At 52.5% G+C, this 15,763-nt stretch overlaps 1 protein-coding gene across 1 annotated transcript in view; it reads left to right on the top strand.

Moving 5' to 3' along the window:
* The first annotated feature begins 240 nt into the window (after window positions 1-240).
* LOC144892140 (uncharacterized) overlaps window positions 241-15,763 on the top strand; it is a 63,188-nt gene continuing 47,665 nt past the window's right edge. The window contains exon 1 of the mRNA XM_078777367.1: window positions 241-391. Within this exon, the coding sequence (XP_078633493.1) occupies window positions 241-391 (151 nt within the window). The remainder of the gene's footprint in view (window positions 392-15,763) is intronic.

Raw genomic sequence — 15,763 nt, forward strand, 5'->3', positions numbered from 1 at the left:
TTTAAACAAAACCCGAATATTTGCAACGAAATGCGTAAATCTGTGGCGAATCTGTGGGTTGGAATTAAACAAAACCCGAATGTTTATAATGAAATCCTCGATCGACGGCGAATCTGCGGATTGGAATTTGTGAATTAACTATTTTCAGGGATTGCTTGAGTGAACTGATTGTCTTTGCTCACACGTTGTCTGCACTGTACTGTACCGTACGGGACTGTACTCTTCACTTCACTGTTCGCCATGAATAGAGATCTCTCCGGTGCGGATAACAGGTTGAACCCTCCGGGATCTTCGAGTTTCTCCCATGGAAGGAACTTGATCGGTCCTGAAGATTCTCACTCGGACTGCAGGTTCAGGATCGCTCGACCTGAGGAGAACGAGTCCGGGCACGGTACGTGATGTTTACTGTTTAAATACATTCACATGGGGAATCGCACCATGTACGGGGAGGGTTCCCTCGTACAATATCGTGTCGATGTCCTGATCGGGTTCCCTCGTACAACTACAAGATCGTGTCGATATCCTTATCGGGTTCCCTCGTACAAGATCGTGTCGATGTCCTGATCGGGTCACCTCGTACAAGATCGTGTCGATGTCCTGATCGGGTTCCCTCGTACAAGATCGTGTGGATGTCCTGATCGGGTTCCCTCGTACAAGATCGTGTCGATGTCCTGATCGGGTTCCCTCGTACAAGATTGTGTCGAAGTTCTGATCGGGTTCCCTCGTACAACATCGTGTCGATGTCCTGACCCGGTGAATCGATTCCGCTCGTTGTTATCGAAGCTCGAACGGAGATTTTGATTCCTGAGAGCAGATTCGTTAATGGACGAGGTGTGAGAGAAGTTCGATCGTTTCCTCCTCTTCCCTCGGATTCTACAAAACTACTCTCTCCTTTACCTTTGTTATAATCACCTGTACACCTTCGGAACTCTTTATCAGTTTTGGTGCTGAGTTTATTGATTTCGTGTTGTTTGTTACGTCAGAAACACAAAATGGCAGAAGGTTGAGGACGGGAGACGTTTTTCGATGCAGGTGAGGAAGGTGAAAGTTGTAAAGGTGAAGGTGAAAAGGAAGGTGAAAGGTGACGAAGGTGGGAGTTTCAGATGGTGATGGGAGAAACGAGGCTTTTTGAACCAATTGTTTCAGATGGGATGTATATTGTGCGTTGAGTGGATGTTCGTGGTTTGAAGGTTAAATTGTCCTTCAGTTCTTCTTGTGTTAGAAGGAAATCGATCTTGATTTGTAAAATATCAGATCTTGATTTTGGCAGATCTGGATCCAGACCTGAAACAAACCCGAATCGGCTTATTCTTGTCACCGACCTAACTCATCCACCGAGTGGTTTTTTTTTTGTGTGCAAGATCGAGGCTCGTGGAAGAGATAACATTAATGACAAAAAAAACAAACGGATACATAAGACGAAATAAAGGGAGCGGGAGACAAGATGGGGAGAGAGGGGGAAGCACACAAGTAAATTTGAGAGCAGGGACATCGGGAGATCTGTGGGAGGCAGAGGGCTTGGGGGGGAGGAGGCAACGCATGGAACTGCTGGCAATTCCAAGACAGAAGTCGGTATTTCAAAAAAGTGGATCTGTGGTGAATTAGCGGGGGTAGAAAAGATCATGGTTTTTGATGGGGGAAGATAAGCGATGGTGGTGAACAGCTGTTTTAAAGACCTGCAGGTAGGAGTGCGATTGAAGGGAGTGGGGGAGTTTGTTCCAGAGGCGGGAGAAAAGAGGAATGAAAGAGTGAAGGTGAGCAGGGAGTCTTGATTTTGGCAGTTTGACCAGACGAGGGTTGCAGGCAGATCTTGTGTGACCTGCAGGAGTATTTGGGGGACAGAGCACAGACAGGGCTGGGGGGGCTAGGCCAGAGAGGAGTCAAAGGAAGACAGAAAGACCAACCTGCCTGCGGTGAGAGAGTGAAAGGCCCTCAGAGTTTGCTTTTTTTTTTTTTTTGGATACTGAATCGAAGCTCGTGAAAGAGCTGACAACCACGAGGGAAAGACAGCACAGGGGGACCGCGAGGGAAAGACATCACAGAGGGACCGCGAGGGAAAGACAGTACAGGGGGACCACGAGGGAAAGACAGCACAGGGGGACCACGAGGGAAAGACAGTACAGGGGGACCACGAGGGAAAGACAGCACAGGGGGACCACGAGGGAAAGACAGCACAGGGGGACCACGAGGGAAAGACAGCACAGGGAGACCACGAGGGAAAGACAGCACAAGGGGACCACGAGGGAAAGACAGCACAGAGGGATCACGAGGGAAAGACAGTACAGGGGGACCGCGAGGGAAAGACAGCACAAGGGGGGCCGCGAGGGAAAGACAGCACAAGGGGGGCCGCGAGGGAAAGACAGCACAAGGGGGACCGCGAGGGAAAGACAGCACAGGGGGACCACGAGGGAAAGACAGCACAGAGAGACCACGAGGGAAAGACAGTACAGGGGGACCACGAGGGAAAGACAGCACAGGGGGACCACGAGGGAAAGACAGTACAGGGGGACCACGAGGGAAAGACAGTGCAGGGGGACCACGAGGGAAAGACATCACAGGGGGACCACGAGGGAAAGACAGCACAGGGGGACCACGAGGGAAAGACAGCACAGCGGGACCACGAGGGAAAGACAGCGCAGAGGGACCATGAGGGAAAGACAGTACAGGGGGACCACGAGGGAAAGACAGCACAGGGGGACCACGAGGGAAAGACAGCACAGAGGGACCACGAGGGAAAGACAGCACAGGGGGACCACGAGGGAAAGACATCACAGAGGGACCACGAGGGAAAGACAGTACAGGGGGACCGCGAGGGAAAGGCATCACAGAGGGACCGCGAGGGAAAGGCATCACAGGGGGACCACGAGGGAAAGACAGCACAGGGGGACCACGAGGGAAAGACAGCACAGGGGGACCACGAGGGAAAGACAGCACAGGGGGACCACGAGGGAAAGACAGCACAGGGGGACCACGAGGGAAAGACAGCACAGGGGGACCACGAGGGAAAGACAGTACAGGGGGACCGTGAGGGAAAGACATCACAGAGGGACCGCGAGGGAAAGACAGTACAGGGGGACCACGAGGGAAAGACAGTACAGGGGGACCATGAGGGAAAGACATCACAGAGGGACCGCGAGGGAAAGACAGTACAGGGGGACCACGAGGGAAAGACAGTACAGGGGGACCGCGAGGAAAAGACAGTACAGGGGGACCACGAGGGAAAGACAGTCCAGGGGGACCGCGAGGGAAAGACAGTACAGGGGGACCACAAGGGAAAGACAGTATAGGGGGACCACGAGGGAAAGACAGCACAGGGCGACCACGAGGGAAAGACAGCACAGGGGGACCGCGAGGGAAAGACAGCACAGGGGGACCGCGAGGGAAAGACAGCACAGGGGGACCACGAGGGAAAGACAGCACAGGGGGACCGCGAGGCAAAGACAGCACAGGGGGACCACTAGGGAAAGACAGCACAGGGGGACCGCGAGGGAAAGACAGCACAGGGGGACCACGAGGGAAAGACAGCACAGGGGGACCACGAGGGAAAGACAGCACAGAGGGACCACGAGGGAAAGACAGCACACGGGGACCGCGAGGGAAAGACAGCACAGGGGGACCGCGAGGGAAAGACAGCACAGGAGGACCACGAGGGAAAGACAGCACAGGGGGACCACGAGGGAAAGGCAGTAGAGGGGGACCGCGAGGGAAAGACAGTACAGGGGGACTGCGAGGGAAAGACAGTACAGGGGGACCGTGAGGGAAAGACATCACAGAGGGACCGCGAGGGAAAGACAGTCCTGTGACAGTTAGTTAGCTTCATTAGACAGTTAGTTAGACAGTTAGTTGGACAGGAAAGACAGTTAGCTTCATCTCGGGAGAATCCAATGATTCTGAAAGCTTTGTAGTCCAGGAGGCAGTTTTCAAGAGAGGCCTAGAAAATGAGTTTCGTGTAACACCCACTGCACAGTTGGTTTGTCATTTCAGGGTGCTTGGGATACATCTGTAGAACAAATCCAGCCCTGATGTACAGTTAAATTGTGGCAGCAACAATAAATGGCAGCCACTTTTCTATTGAGGGGAAGCGTAAAGCTCGAAATTTATCTTTTTTTTTTTGTATTCTTGTTTTTTCAGCTCTTCCAATAGGGATTCTTCCACATTATAATTAAAAGGATAGTGGGAAGTATGAGGCGATTTTCGTTATGCTGTTCAAGTATGATTAAATTTTTTTAAATATTATACTGTGGCGGACAAAATGCCCCACCTTTCGGCCGACCGGCCACGCCCGGGTGCAAGGCGTGGCCTCGGGACGTATATGCGGGCTCGATGGTCGAGCCCGCCCAGTGCTGATGTGCGAGCTTATAATAAAGTGCTTTCGTTTGTACAACGCGTTGTGGCCTACCTTTTTGGCAAACGAGTTGTATGTGCACAGCACCACACTGGTGACCCTGACTGGTTCAGCCGTAGCTGACCCCTGAACGCGCCATGGCTACCAACGTGGTCGCCGTTAAACTCCCGGAGTTCTGGGAAGCACAAGCCGGCGTTTGGTTTGTGCAGGCCGAAGCCCAATTCCAGCTCCGGGGCATCACGGCGGACGACACTATGTACTACCAAGTGGTCGCCGCCCTCGGGCCCGGCACTGCCGCCCGCGTCATGTCCATCCTTTGCGCCCGCCGGGCGCCCACAAGTACGCGGCGCTCAAACGTCTTCTCCTCGCCACGTTCGGGCTCACGGAGGCCGAACGTGCCGAACGCGCCGACCGCCTCCTCCTGGACCTTCCCGCCCTCGGCGACACACGACCGTCCATTCGGATGGATTTTATGTTGTCCCTTCTTGGAGACCAGCGCGCGGATTTAATGTTCCGAGCACTTTTCCTCCGCCAGCTACCTGTGCAGGTGCGCCTCGCGCTGGCCGGTTTGAACTTAACGGAACCCCGCGCCCTGGCCGGAGAGGCGGACAAATTTTTTGCGGCCTGCGACACGCGGTCGGTGTACGGTGCTGCCGTAGTGGATCCTCGTGCGGAGGCTACAGCGCCCCCTGCTTCCCTCGTGGCCGCTGCCACGCCCCGCCCACTACCGCCGCCGCCACCACCACCGCCGCCGACGTGGCAGCCGCCACCGCAAACCTGGTGCTACTATCATGCCAGGTTCGGCCGCAAGGCTAGAGCGTGCCGCCCGCCGTGTTCTTTCGACGGGTCGGGAAACGACCGGGCCAGCGCTCACTTGCGGCCATGAGCGTCGGCCATTCCGGCAGCCTCCTGTTCATCACAGACACCTCGTCTGGTCGTCGTTTTCTGTGCAACACGGGAGCGCAGGTAAGCGTCCTCCCTGCCTCCGCGTCAGACATGCAAGCCGTGGGCCGGGGCCCCGCCTTGCTCGCTGCCAACGGAACACCCATCCGCACATTCCGGAAGCGTTGCCTCTCGCTGCGTTTCGGAGGGCAGCGCTTCAAATGGTCTTTCGTCACCGCCAGCGTGCCAATGGCCCTGCTCGGTGCGGACTTCCTTTGTGCGAATGGTCTGTTGGTGGACGTTAAGCGTCGACGCCTCGTCCAGGCCGAAACCTTCAGCTCGCTCGCTTGTTCGCTGAGCGGCTCACCGAACGGCCCACCAAGCGGCTTGCTGAGCGGTTCCGTCCCGGCGAAGTTAGTCTGTACGCTTCCGGCAGCGGACGAGTTTACCCGCCACCTCGCCAGTTTCCCGGCGCTCACACGGCCCACCTTTTCAGCGGTGGCCGTCAAACACGGGGTGGAACACCATATTCCCACCGTCGGACCACCGGTCTACGCCCGGGCGCGCCGCCTCGACCCCACGATGCTCGCCGTGGCGAAAGCGGAGTTCGCCACGCTGGAGCGGCAGGGCATCGTACGGCGCTCCAACAGCGCTTGGGCCTCTCCTCTGCACATTGTGCCCAAGCCCGGCGGCTGATGGTGGCCGTGCGGTGACTACCGCCGGCTCAACGACGCCACCACCCCCGACCGCTACCCGGTCCCGCATATTCAGGACTTTTCCGCCCGGTTGGCGAAAACGACCATATTCTCCAAGGTGGACCTCATCCGGGGCTACCACCAGGTCCCCGTACAACCGGACGATGTACCAAAGACGGCAGTCATCACACCGTTCGGCCTCTTTGAGTTCTTGCGGATGCCCTTTGGGTTGAAAAACGCGGCCCAGGCGTTCCAGCGGCTCATGGACAGCGTCTTGCGTGACTTGTCCTTCATCTACGTCGACCTGGACGACATCCTGGTCGCGAGCGCGTCCCGGGAGGAGCACCTGCTCCACCTCCGCATGCTCTTTGAACGCTGGGCCAGCATGGCCTGATAATCAACCCCGCGAAGTGCCGTTTCGGCGTCACCGCCATCGACTTCTTGGGGCACCGCATCACCAGGCACGGGGCCATTCCTTTACCGGCCAAGGTGGAGGAGGTCAGGAGTTTCCCACGCCCCCGCCCGATCAAGGGGCTCCAGGAATTCCTGGGCATGGTGAATTTTTACCACCGCTTTGTGCCCTGCGTCGCCCAGCTCCTGCGCCCCCTGCACGAGGCCCTCCGTGGGAAGCCGGGCAAAGGTGACATCGCCTGGACGGAGCAAATGGCCGCGGTGCATGAGCAGTGGCTGAGTGGTGCTTGGCAGCCGCTGGCGTTTTTTAGCCGGCCCGCACGAACGCCGGTGCAGCACCTTCGACCGCGAGCTGCTCGGGCTCCACCTGGCGGTCCGACACTTCCGCCATCTGCTCGAGGGCCGCCCGTTCACAGCCTTCGTCGATCACAAGCCCCTTGTTTTCGCGATGGCCAAGGTCGCCGAGCCATGGTCGGCCTGGCAGCAACGTCACCTCTCTGCCGTGTCCGAGTACACGACGGACATCAGTCACGTTGCGGGTAAGGACAACCCGGTGGCGGATTGCCTTTCCCGGTCCGTCGCACACGCGGTCCACCTCGGGATCGACTATGCCTGGATGGCGGCGGACCAGACCGCCGAACCCGACGTCCAGGCCTTGCGGACCGCCGTCACGGGCCTCCGCGTCACCGAGGTGCCGTTCGACGTCGCGGGCACTGCCCTCTTGTGCGACGTCTCCCTCGGCCGGCCTCGCCCCATCATGCCCGCTGGCTGGCAGCGCCCGGTTTTTGACGCCATCCACGGCCTGTCCCACCCGGGCACGAAGGCCTCCCAGAAGCTCGTCGCAGCAAAGTTCGTCTGGCATGGCCTCGGGAAGAACGTCCGCGACTGGGCCAGGATGTGCCTCGCGTGCCAGCGCGCGAAAGTCCACCGCCACACGCAAGCCCCGTTGGCCCTGTTTACGGTGCCCGGGCGTCGGTTCGACCACGTCCACGTCGACTTGGTGGGACCTCTGCCCCCCTCGCGGGGTTTCACCCACCTCCTCACCATGGTGGACCGCACCACTCGGTGGCCGGAGGCCGTGCCATTGGCGGCGACGGCTGCGGCTGACGTCGCGCAAGCCGTCATCGCCACGTGGGTTGCTCGGTTCGGTGCCCCCTCGGACATCTCGTCCGACCACGGCCCCCAGTTCACCTCGGAGGTCTGGGGAGCAGTGGCGCAAGGGCTCGGCGTCGCACCACGGCTTACCACTCCCAGGCCAACGGCCTCTGCGAGCGCTTCCATCGCTCAATGAAGGCCGCGCTCCCGGCCAACCTCCGCGACGGCAGCTGGGCCGACAGGCTCCCCTGGGTCCTGCTGGGCCTCAGGACGGCGCCCAAGGACGACCTGCGTGCATCCTCGGCAGAGCTGGTCTTCGGGCAACCACTGCGGGTACCGGGCGAATTTATCCCCGACTCCACGGCCCCTTGGTCCGCGGCGCAACAGCGCTCCACCCTTCAGGAGACTGCCAGGAGGTTCGCCCCGGTGCCGACGGCACACCATGGTTGCCCGTCCTCCCACGTCGCCCCGGAGTTTCGCATGGCGGAGTACGTTTTTGTCAGGCACGACGCCCACCGGGCACCGCTGCGGCCCCCGTACGACGGGCCCTTCCGCGTGCTGGAGACCGGGGACAAGCATTTAATCGTGGACATCGGCGGTACTCTGGATCGTTTCTCTGTGGACCGCCTCAAGCCGGCCCACCTCGACCTGGACCACCCCCCGCAAGCAGCTCTGCCTCCACGTCGAGGCCGCCCCCCGGCGGGCAGACCCCCGGCACCCCCCATCTCCGCCGTCCCGCTACCCCCCAGCCCTGCACGCATCACCAGAGGGTGTTTCGGCCGGGTCATCCGGCTTCCCCGCAAGCTCACCCTTCAGGTGCGCGGGAATTCTGGGGGGGCGCGTGTGGCGGACACAATGTCAGTGATCAATAATTCCGCGCACCAGTGGGTGGCGCGAGCGTCCGGGCATGGAACTGAGATACATGCCCTGCCTTTCGGCCGACCGGCCACGCCCGGGGGCAAGGCGTGGCCTCGGGACATATATGCGGGCTCGAAGGTCGAGCCCGCCCAGTGCTGATGTGCGAGCTTATAATAAAGTGCTTTCGTTTGTACAACGCGTTGTGGCCTACCTTTTTGGCAAACGAGTTGTGTGTGCACAGCACCACAATACCTTGTATTATACCCAAAACACACAAAATCGCTGAAATATGTAGTTTTTGCTTTTCGACTGTAATTATGCAATATCATCTTTATGTTGTTCAAATGCGGTTATGATTGCAATATGATATATCTTCATGATATTTTCAAGAAACAAAATTGGACAATCCATAAGTAAAGTCAGAAAAATATAGATTTCATTTCCCCTTAAATCATCAACCCCACTCCTGTTATGACCAAAAGTCCACCAGTAATTTCAGCAAAAATATCTCACCAGGTCAAATCTGGCTGCATATCATAACCATAGTCATTCACTGAACATTACAATGTTAACATATAACTGTTATTTGTTGTATTATTAAAATAAACACACATATTTTGCTACTGAATCATCCTCTAAGTGGTATAAAATCACGAAAATGTCATCATTAATCTTCCTCATCATCATCATCTTCTGAGTCGCTTGTGGAAGGTTCTTTGTTTGGGTTTTTGCATTGTTCACCTCCCATGCAAGTGCAGGCTTCTGTGCATGGCATGTTATTGTTCTTGCAGGCACTTACGTGGCTGCGTTGACATGCAGACACTTTACACTTGCACGCGGTCAGCTCAACTAGTCCAACTGGAGCAGGGTCTTTGTTCATGAGGGTGGGCTGGAGAGTTCCATCTTCGATGTTCCATCCATTACCATCTGGCTTTGGTAGTGCTTGGTTGGGGAGCAATCACTTCTTCCAGATGAATGACTGATAGTTAGCTCGATAAATGTGTTGCCTAATACTGTCAGATGTTGGTGGTAGGCATTCACTCTTCTGCCTTTTCTGGCAGAACATACAATATCTGATTTCGTCTGCCGTGTCACCTGCTGCCTGAGCTGTTGTGTACAGGGAGCATATGAACCGTTCACAAGCACGGACAGTATCTTATGTCGGTGGGATAATATCTCCCTGTGGCCTGTAGGGGCTAAGAATGAATGAATGAATGAATGATCGTTTTAAGGCCATTTTCCCCACTAGAGCAGGGGTTAGCCTTGCGGGTCCCATGACAATCATGGTTCCCTGTTTGAGGCAATGTTTTTTTTATGGCCGGATGCACTTCCTGGCACCAACCCTTAGTCGCCTCTTACGATGCGCAGGGATACGGTGTACCTATTCTAAGCCGGGGTAGACACTGGGATCATTCATCCCAGCAAGCTGGTACTCAATTTGCCGACCTCGGAAGGATGACAGGCTGAGTCAACCCCCCTGGTGTTAATTTAGCGATCGACTGGGATTCGAACCCAGGATCCTGGGATCACAAGCCGGCACCCTAACCGCTAAGCCAACACCAGGCCAACACCAGAGAAAATATAAATAAATTAAATCCGTCAAAATCTCAGATTTACGCCTCGGACACCACCCCCCTCATAGAAAAGTGGCTGCCATTTATTGTTGCTGCCACAATTCAACTGTACATCAGGGCTGGATTTGTTCTATAGATGTTCCCCAATCACCTGGAAGTGACAAACCAACTGTGTAGTGGGTGTTGCACGAAACCATTTTGAGCAGATTCTGGCTCCTGGACTATTGGTTTCAACGGCGTGAAGCCGAGCTAGGTGTGAGGCAGGAGCACCAGCCCAGAGCGGAGAGCAGTATTCCATTGAGCTGCGGATGAAAGCCTTGTTTGTGGTGAGGAGCTCAGGTGTGCCAAGGAAGGACTTCGCACGACGGAGAATGCCAAGTCGGCGACTGGCTTTGGAGGCCAGCTTGGAAATGTGTTTTTTCCAGGAAAGATCATGGCAGATTGTGAGACCCAAGACATTGATTGAGTGACAGAACTTCTTGGAGAGGATTGTTGAGAAAGTAGATGGGAGGATTGTCCAGACGGTCTTTTCGAAGAGACATAGTGAGAGTGTGAGATTTGTCAGGATTGAAAGATATGTTCCACTTGTTTGACCAGTCTGTGACTTTGTCCAGGTCTGCAGAGAGTGAGGAGGCTGCAGACTGCCGATTTGAGGGATGAGGTATGGAGCGGCAGAGAGTGGAGTCGTCAGCAAAGAGATAGAGAGGATTTTACAGAGAGTCGGAGAGATCATTGATGAAGACCAGAAAAAGCACAGGGCCCAGAACACTGCCTTTGGGAACTCCAGCCTGAACAGGAAGGGGAGATCAGGGAAACCCATTCAGGACCACACATTGACTACGACCAGAGAGGAAGTCCACCAGCCATGCATGGAGATTTCCATGGATATAATAGGAGGAGAGTTTGGTGAGCAGAGCGGGGTGCCAGACCGTATCGAAGGCACTTGATATGTCAAGGGAGACAGCTCTAATTTCCTGTTTGGCATTGAGGACCTCCATCCATTGTTGAGACAGCAGAAGCAGCATGTCCAGAGTAGAGTGACCTGGTCTGAATCCAAATTGATGATCAGAGATCAAGCCATTGGAGAAGAGGAAAGATTTGATATCTGAAGCAATGATGGATTCCATGACTTTGCTGATAATTGGGAGAAGGCTGATTGGTCTGTAGTTGCAAGGATCTGTTTTTGCACCTTTTTGTGTTAAGCGGTGATGTTGGCTGATTTCCAAACTGATGTCGGATGACCTTGAGCAAAAGAGAGGGTGAAGAGAAATGAGAGAGGGTGTGAAAGAGCGGCAGAGCAGGATTTTAGGACCCGTGGGCTGATGCCGTCTGGTCCAGTTGCAGAATCAGAGTCGAGTATTAGCAGAAACTTCTCCTCCTTGTCAGGAGAGAAGGACACAGAGTCTAGCAGCAGCTGGGTACGACTGGGTATGGTGGGTACAGAGAGAGACGGGTTTGGAACACAGGATTTTGAGGCAAACACAGAGTTGAGGCATTCAGCTTTTTCACTTGCTGAGTCAGCTGTGTCGCTGTTTGAGGTAAGGGAGAAGATGGAGGGGGAACAAACACCAGAAATAGATTTGAAAAGTCGCCACCAGGATTTGGAAGAGGTAGACAGGTTTGAGAGTTCAGACCTGAGAGCAGAGAGATAGTTTCCTGGCTCTCCTTAGGGTAGACACACACTTGTTCCAGGCTTTGTGAAAGGAAATGAGATTGCCTTCCATTGGATTTGCCTTCCAGGAGGCAAAGGCAAGTTGTTTCAGGGCGACTGCCTCATCACAAGATTCTGTGTACCATGGACGGGAGTAAGGGTATGACAACTGAAGACGGGATGGGATAAATCTGTGCATGAGAGAGAGAGCAGTTTACTTTGGAAGAATTCCCAGGATGAGTTTATGTCAGAGGCAGTCGAGATGGGAGACCAATCCAGATGATTGGTGGCTGCTTGAAGACCGTGCCAGTTGGCCTGAGTAAAATGCCAGGCTAGTCGACGTTGAGGAGGCTCTCTGAGAATGGCCAGAGAGATGTCTACTTTAACAAGCATATGGTCAGATGAACCGATTGGAGCAGAAGAAGAGCAGCAGACATTTGCAGGGAAGTTTGTCATAACCAAGTCTGGAAGAGAAGATGCTCCATTGACTGATATCCGGGTCGGGAAATTGGCAGATTGTGTCAGTCCCAATGAGTTGCAGAAGTCCTTTGCTGAGGTACCATGGCTGGGGAGAGAGGGACCCACATCCAGCCAGCCGGCATGATGACAGTAGAAATCGCCACATATGAGGAAGAGAGAGTTGGGATGAGTAAATATAAAGTTGGTCCATGTTATCAGACAGGGAGATGTAGATGGAGTCATCACTGTTTGTTGGATGGTACAGAACACATATGAACAAAAGGTGGGAGTGAAGTGGAGGCCGTAGCCAGAGGTACTCCTGGTGGTGAGGTGGAGAGAGGGCATTGCAGGGAGAGTGAGTAAGAGAGTTTTTGATAAAGATAGCAACCCCACCTCCAGGACGAGGCTCAGGTCTATCATACCGGAGGAGGGAGTAACCAGGGAGACATATTAAGGAATTAGAGACATCTTGAAGGAGGAAAGTTTCTGTGAAGCAGATTTAGTCTGGTTTGTCAGAAGCAACCTGCATGGAGAGGTCAATCGGATTTGAGCGAAGGCCCCGGATGTTTGAGGTCCATACCATTAAGGAAGAGGAAGGGGGAGCACCGGATACAGGAGAGGACAAGGGAGGGGAGGGATAGGGTAAGATGAGGAAGAGTAGGAGGAGGTAGGGAGAGCTGTTGATAGTGTGTTACAGATTTCAGAAGAGCTAGGAGAAAGGGAAGTATGAGGAGGACAAAAGGTTTGATGGTGATTGGGGGAGGTGCAATGAGGTGTTGATTGAAGGGTGGCAGAGTGAGGAAGAAGGTTGGAGGAGATGGAGGTAAGAGTTGGAAGGGAGAGAAAGCGGGGATGATGCTTTGAGGAGGAGGAGGGGTGAGAAGGGAGAATTGGAGAAAAAAGGAGGGTGGGGAGATTTAAAGGGATGGGGGGGAGTTTTGAAATGGAGGGGTGAGGGGGGAATTTGGGAGGGGAGGGGTGTGGGGTGAGTTTGGGCGGGGAGGGGTGAGGAGGGAGTTTAGGAGGGGAAGGTCGAGTGGGGAGTTTTGGAAGGGAGGGTTGAGGGGGGAATTTAAGAGGGGAGGAGCAAGGGGGGAGATTTGAAAGGGATGGGTGAGGGGGGAATTTCGGAGGGGAAGGATGAGTTTGGATTTTGGAAAGTGGTGGACAATTAATGGGAAACGAACTTTAATTGAAAAATGAGTTTCTTGTGATTTTCAAGTCATAGATCCGTTTGAATACGTTGGAGGAGGGTTGGAATGCAGGTGAGTTTCGGCAATGCAGGAAGGAAGAACTATAAGAGATTGAATTTTTATTTGAAATGAAGAGATTTGGTGAGCAACTCGAAAACAACCTTGTAAAGAAGAAGCAAAATGTGTGTTATAATATACAACAGAACAAAACACTTCAGGGGAAAGTTTAAACATTTTAAAACTAAGCAGTGAAAACTAGCTTGGGAAATTCCTGAAATGAGGGCATGAAGGATTCCTAAGGGGGCTTCAGGATTCCAGCACAGGTTCAGAAGCAGGAACAGAAGGATAGGAGATTGACAGAAAGGAGAGCAGAGAACTAAGGAACAGGGAGGTGTATAAGCAATATTTTAGTACTGAAGGAGAGGCCTACTTTTAATATTTTTCATTAATGTTTTTTTGAAGGTTTGGTGAAAGTGGATCAGAGGAAGAAGGATAAAGTTGAAGAAGTATGGTGAGAACTGGAATTGGAAAGGTGTCGTTTGGCTGGAGAGGATTGAGTTATGAAGGAAGGAGAGGAAAAAACAGAAAAAAAACGGGTGGGGCGAAACAAGTGGTTGAAGAATGAATGAACACGGGAAATAGAAGGACATTCCTTTTTTCTTTTTTTTTTTGTATTTAGACGAAACAGAGGGTAAGATGTTCTGGGAAGTATGGGGTGAAAAAATCCCGGAAAAATGGACCACAAACGAAAGTGAATGGACCACAAACGACTGCTGAGAGGAGACAACAAAGCCTCGAGGCCTGGGAAACCAGGCCTGAAAACGAGGCAGGAACCAACAGACAATTACACACAGGTATGCACGATTTACACCGAGATCTAACTGGAAACATACAGTAGGCACTCGCACCGTAAAATAAAAATACAGTTTTGACAAAAATATAAATGGTAAAAATTCTTAACTTTGGTAGCATGGAGAGCTGGCAAAAACACACGACCTCACCGGCAAAACCGGAAGTGGAAGGGATGATGATCTCAAAGTGTTATCAAAATCCATCCACAACTTTTTGAAACATCATGTTTGTATATCGTTTGTGGCCCTATCTTTAAAAAAATTTATAAATCCTATGCGGATCCAGATCTTCACCAACATCGAATCAGTTTGTCATTTGGAAAATTTGGCCTATGAAGTGTTTACATGATAAATTGTCATCACAAATTTGGATGATAAATTTTCAAATTGATGCCAAATAGGTGTTTTACATGTTTTGGATGGCAATTACCCTGACCTTTGACGAATATTGACAATATTTAATCCCAAAAATGCATAGAAATAAGATGTGCAAGTTTCATTCTGAGATCTTGAAAGATTCCTGAGGTTTGTCAAAAATAAAATCACAAAAACATTCCATTTGATTTATTTTAATGGGGGTGAAATTGTTGTCATGGACACCGTTTTCTCTTTTCCACATGGGACTTGTCTCTTTGCCATGTGGGACGTGTCTCTTTGCCATGTGGGACTTGTCAATTTTCCACGTGGGACTTTTCTCTTTGCCACGTCGGATTTTTTCTATTCCACATCGGACTTTTTCTTTTTAATGTCGTGTTTATAATCAATATAATCAATATATCAGACAATATAGTGCACACATTATTTTTGCCTTTGTCTGTGAGTGCCACATGTTGAATTTTATTTTTTCTGTGTCAGATTTACTTTTCCGTTTCCAGTCACCGATTTCCTGAATTCTGTCCATTTCCCCAAAAACTGAACACTTGCTGTCCAGAACTGCATTGGGAATTTTCGTGAATTTGGAAGTACCATTTAATGTACAGTTTGAATGGGGTGTTTTTATTTTCAGATTTTATTGTGGAAGTAAAGGTGAAGTCCGAGTTCATTGACGATTACCCCTCGCTTGTCAAAGGTGTGGAGATTGTCAAAGGACATCATTTACAACAGTAAAAACAAACATATTGTTGCAGTTTTGTGTTTTTACAAATAAAGGTTAATTTTCCCCTCATAGTTAGTCACACTACAACATGTAGCCTCATTTAAGCTGTTATTTCTTAGTAAGTGTAAGCGTAGACCTTTCCGATGTGTAGTTTTGCATTGAGTAGAATAATGAGAGTTAGGTCTCCTTCCAATGCTTATGCCACCACGATGCTTTGGTTTTGGCGCAAATTACCACGGGGCCGGCCTGACAAGTCGAGGCAGGCCGAAGGAAGGCGGGACAGGAGAAGTTGGAGTGACCGGTAAGCACGAGCCGCCAATCAGGGCTCGAGGGGAGTGGCTTAGCACTGCGGCAAAAGGCGTGGTTTGGAACATTCGAGGCAGGCCAGGGCGTGGCAATATAACCCTGTGCCCGAAGCCCCCACCTCAGTTCTGAGGAGAGGTGCGCTGGAGTAGTTATGAGGAGGACATGTGCTGAGTGATGAGCTTGAGTTATCGGTTCGAAGCGCTGTGTTGAATTACAAGTTCTGAGGAGAGGTGCGCTGAACCAAGTTGGAGTCCTGAGAGTGCGTGCTGTTAAATTGAGTTACAAGTTGAGTGCTCGGTTGAGCTTGAGTCAGATCCTCCGTTGAGTTACGAGAGTGGAAGCGCCGT

Source organism: Myxine glutinosa, chromosome 5, assembly GCF_964187855.1.
Source record: "Myxine glutinosa chromosome 5, kmMyxGlut1.1, whole genome shotgun sequence".
NCBI lineage: Eukaryota > Metazoa > Chordata > Myxini > Myxiniformes > Myxinidae > Myxine > Myxine glutinosa.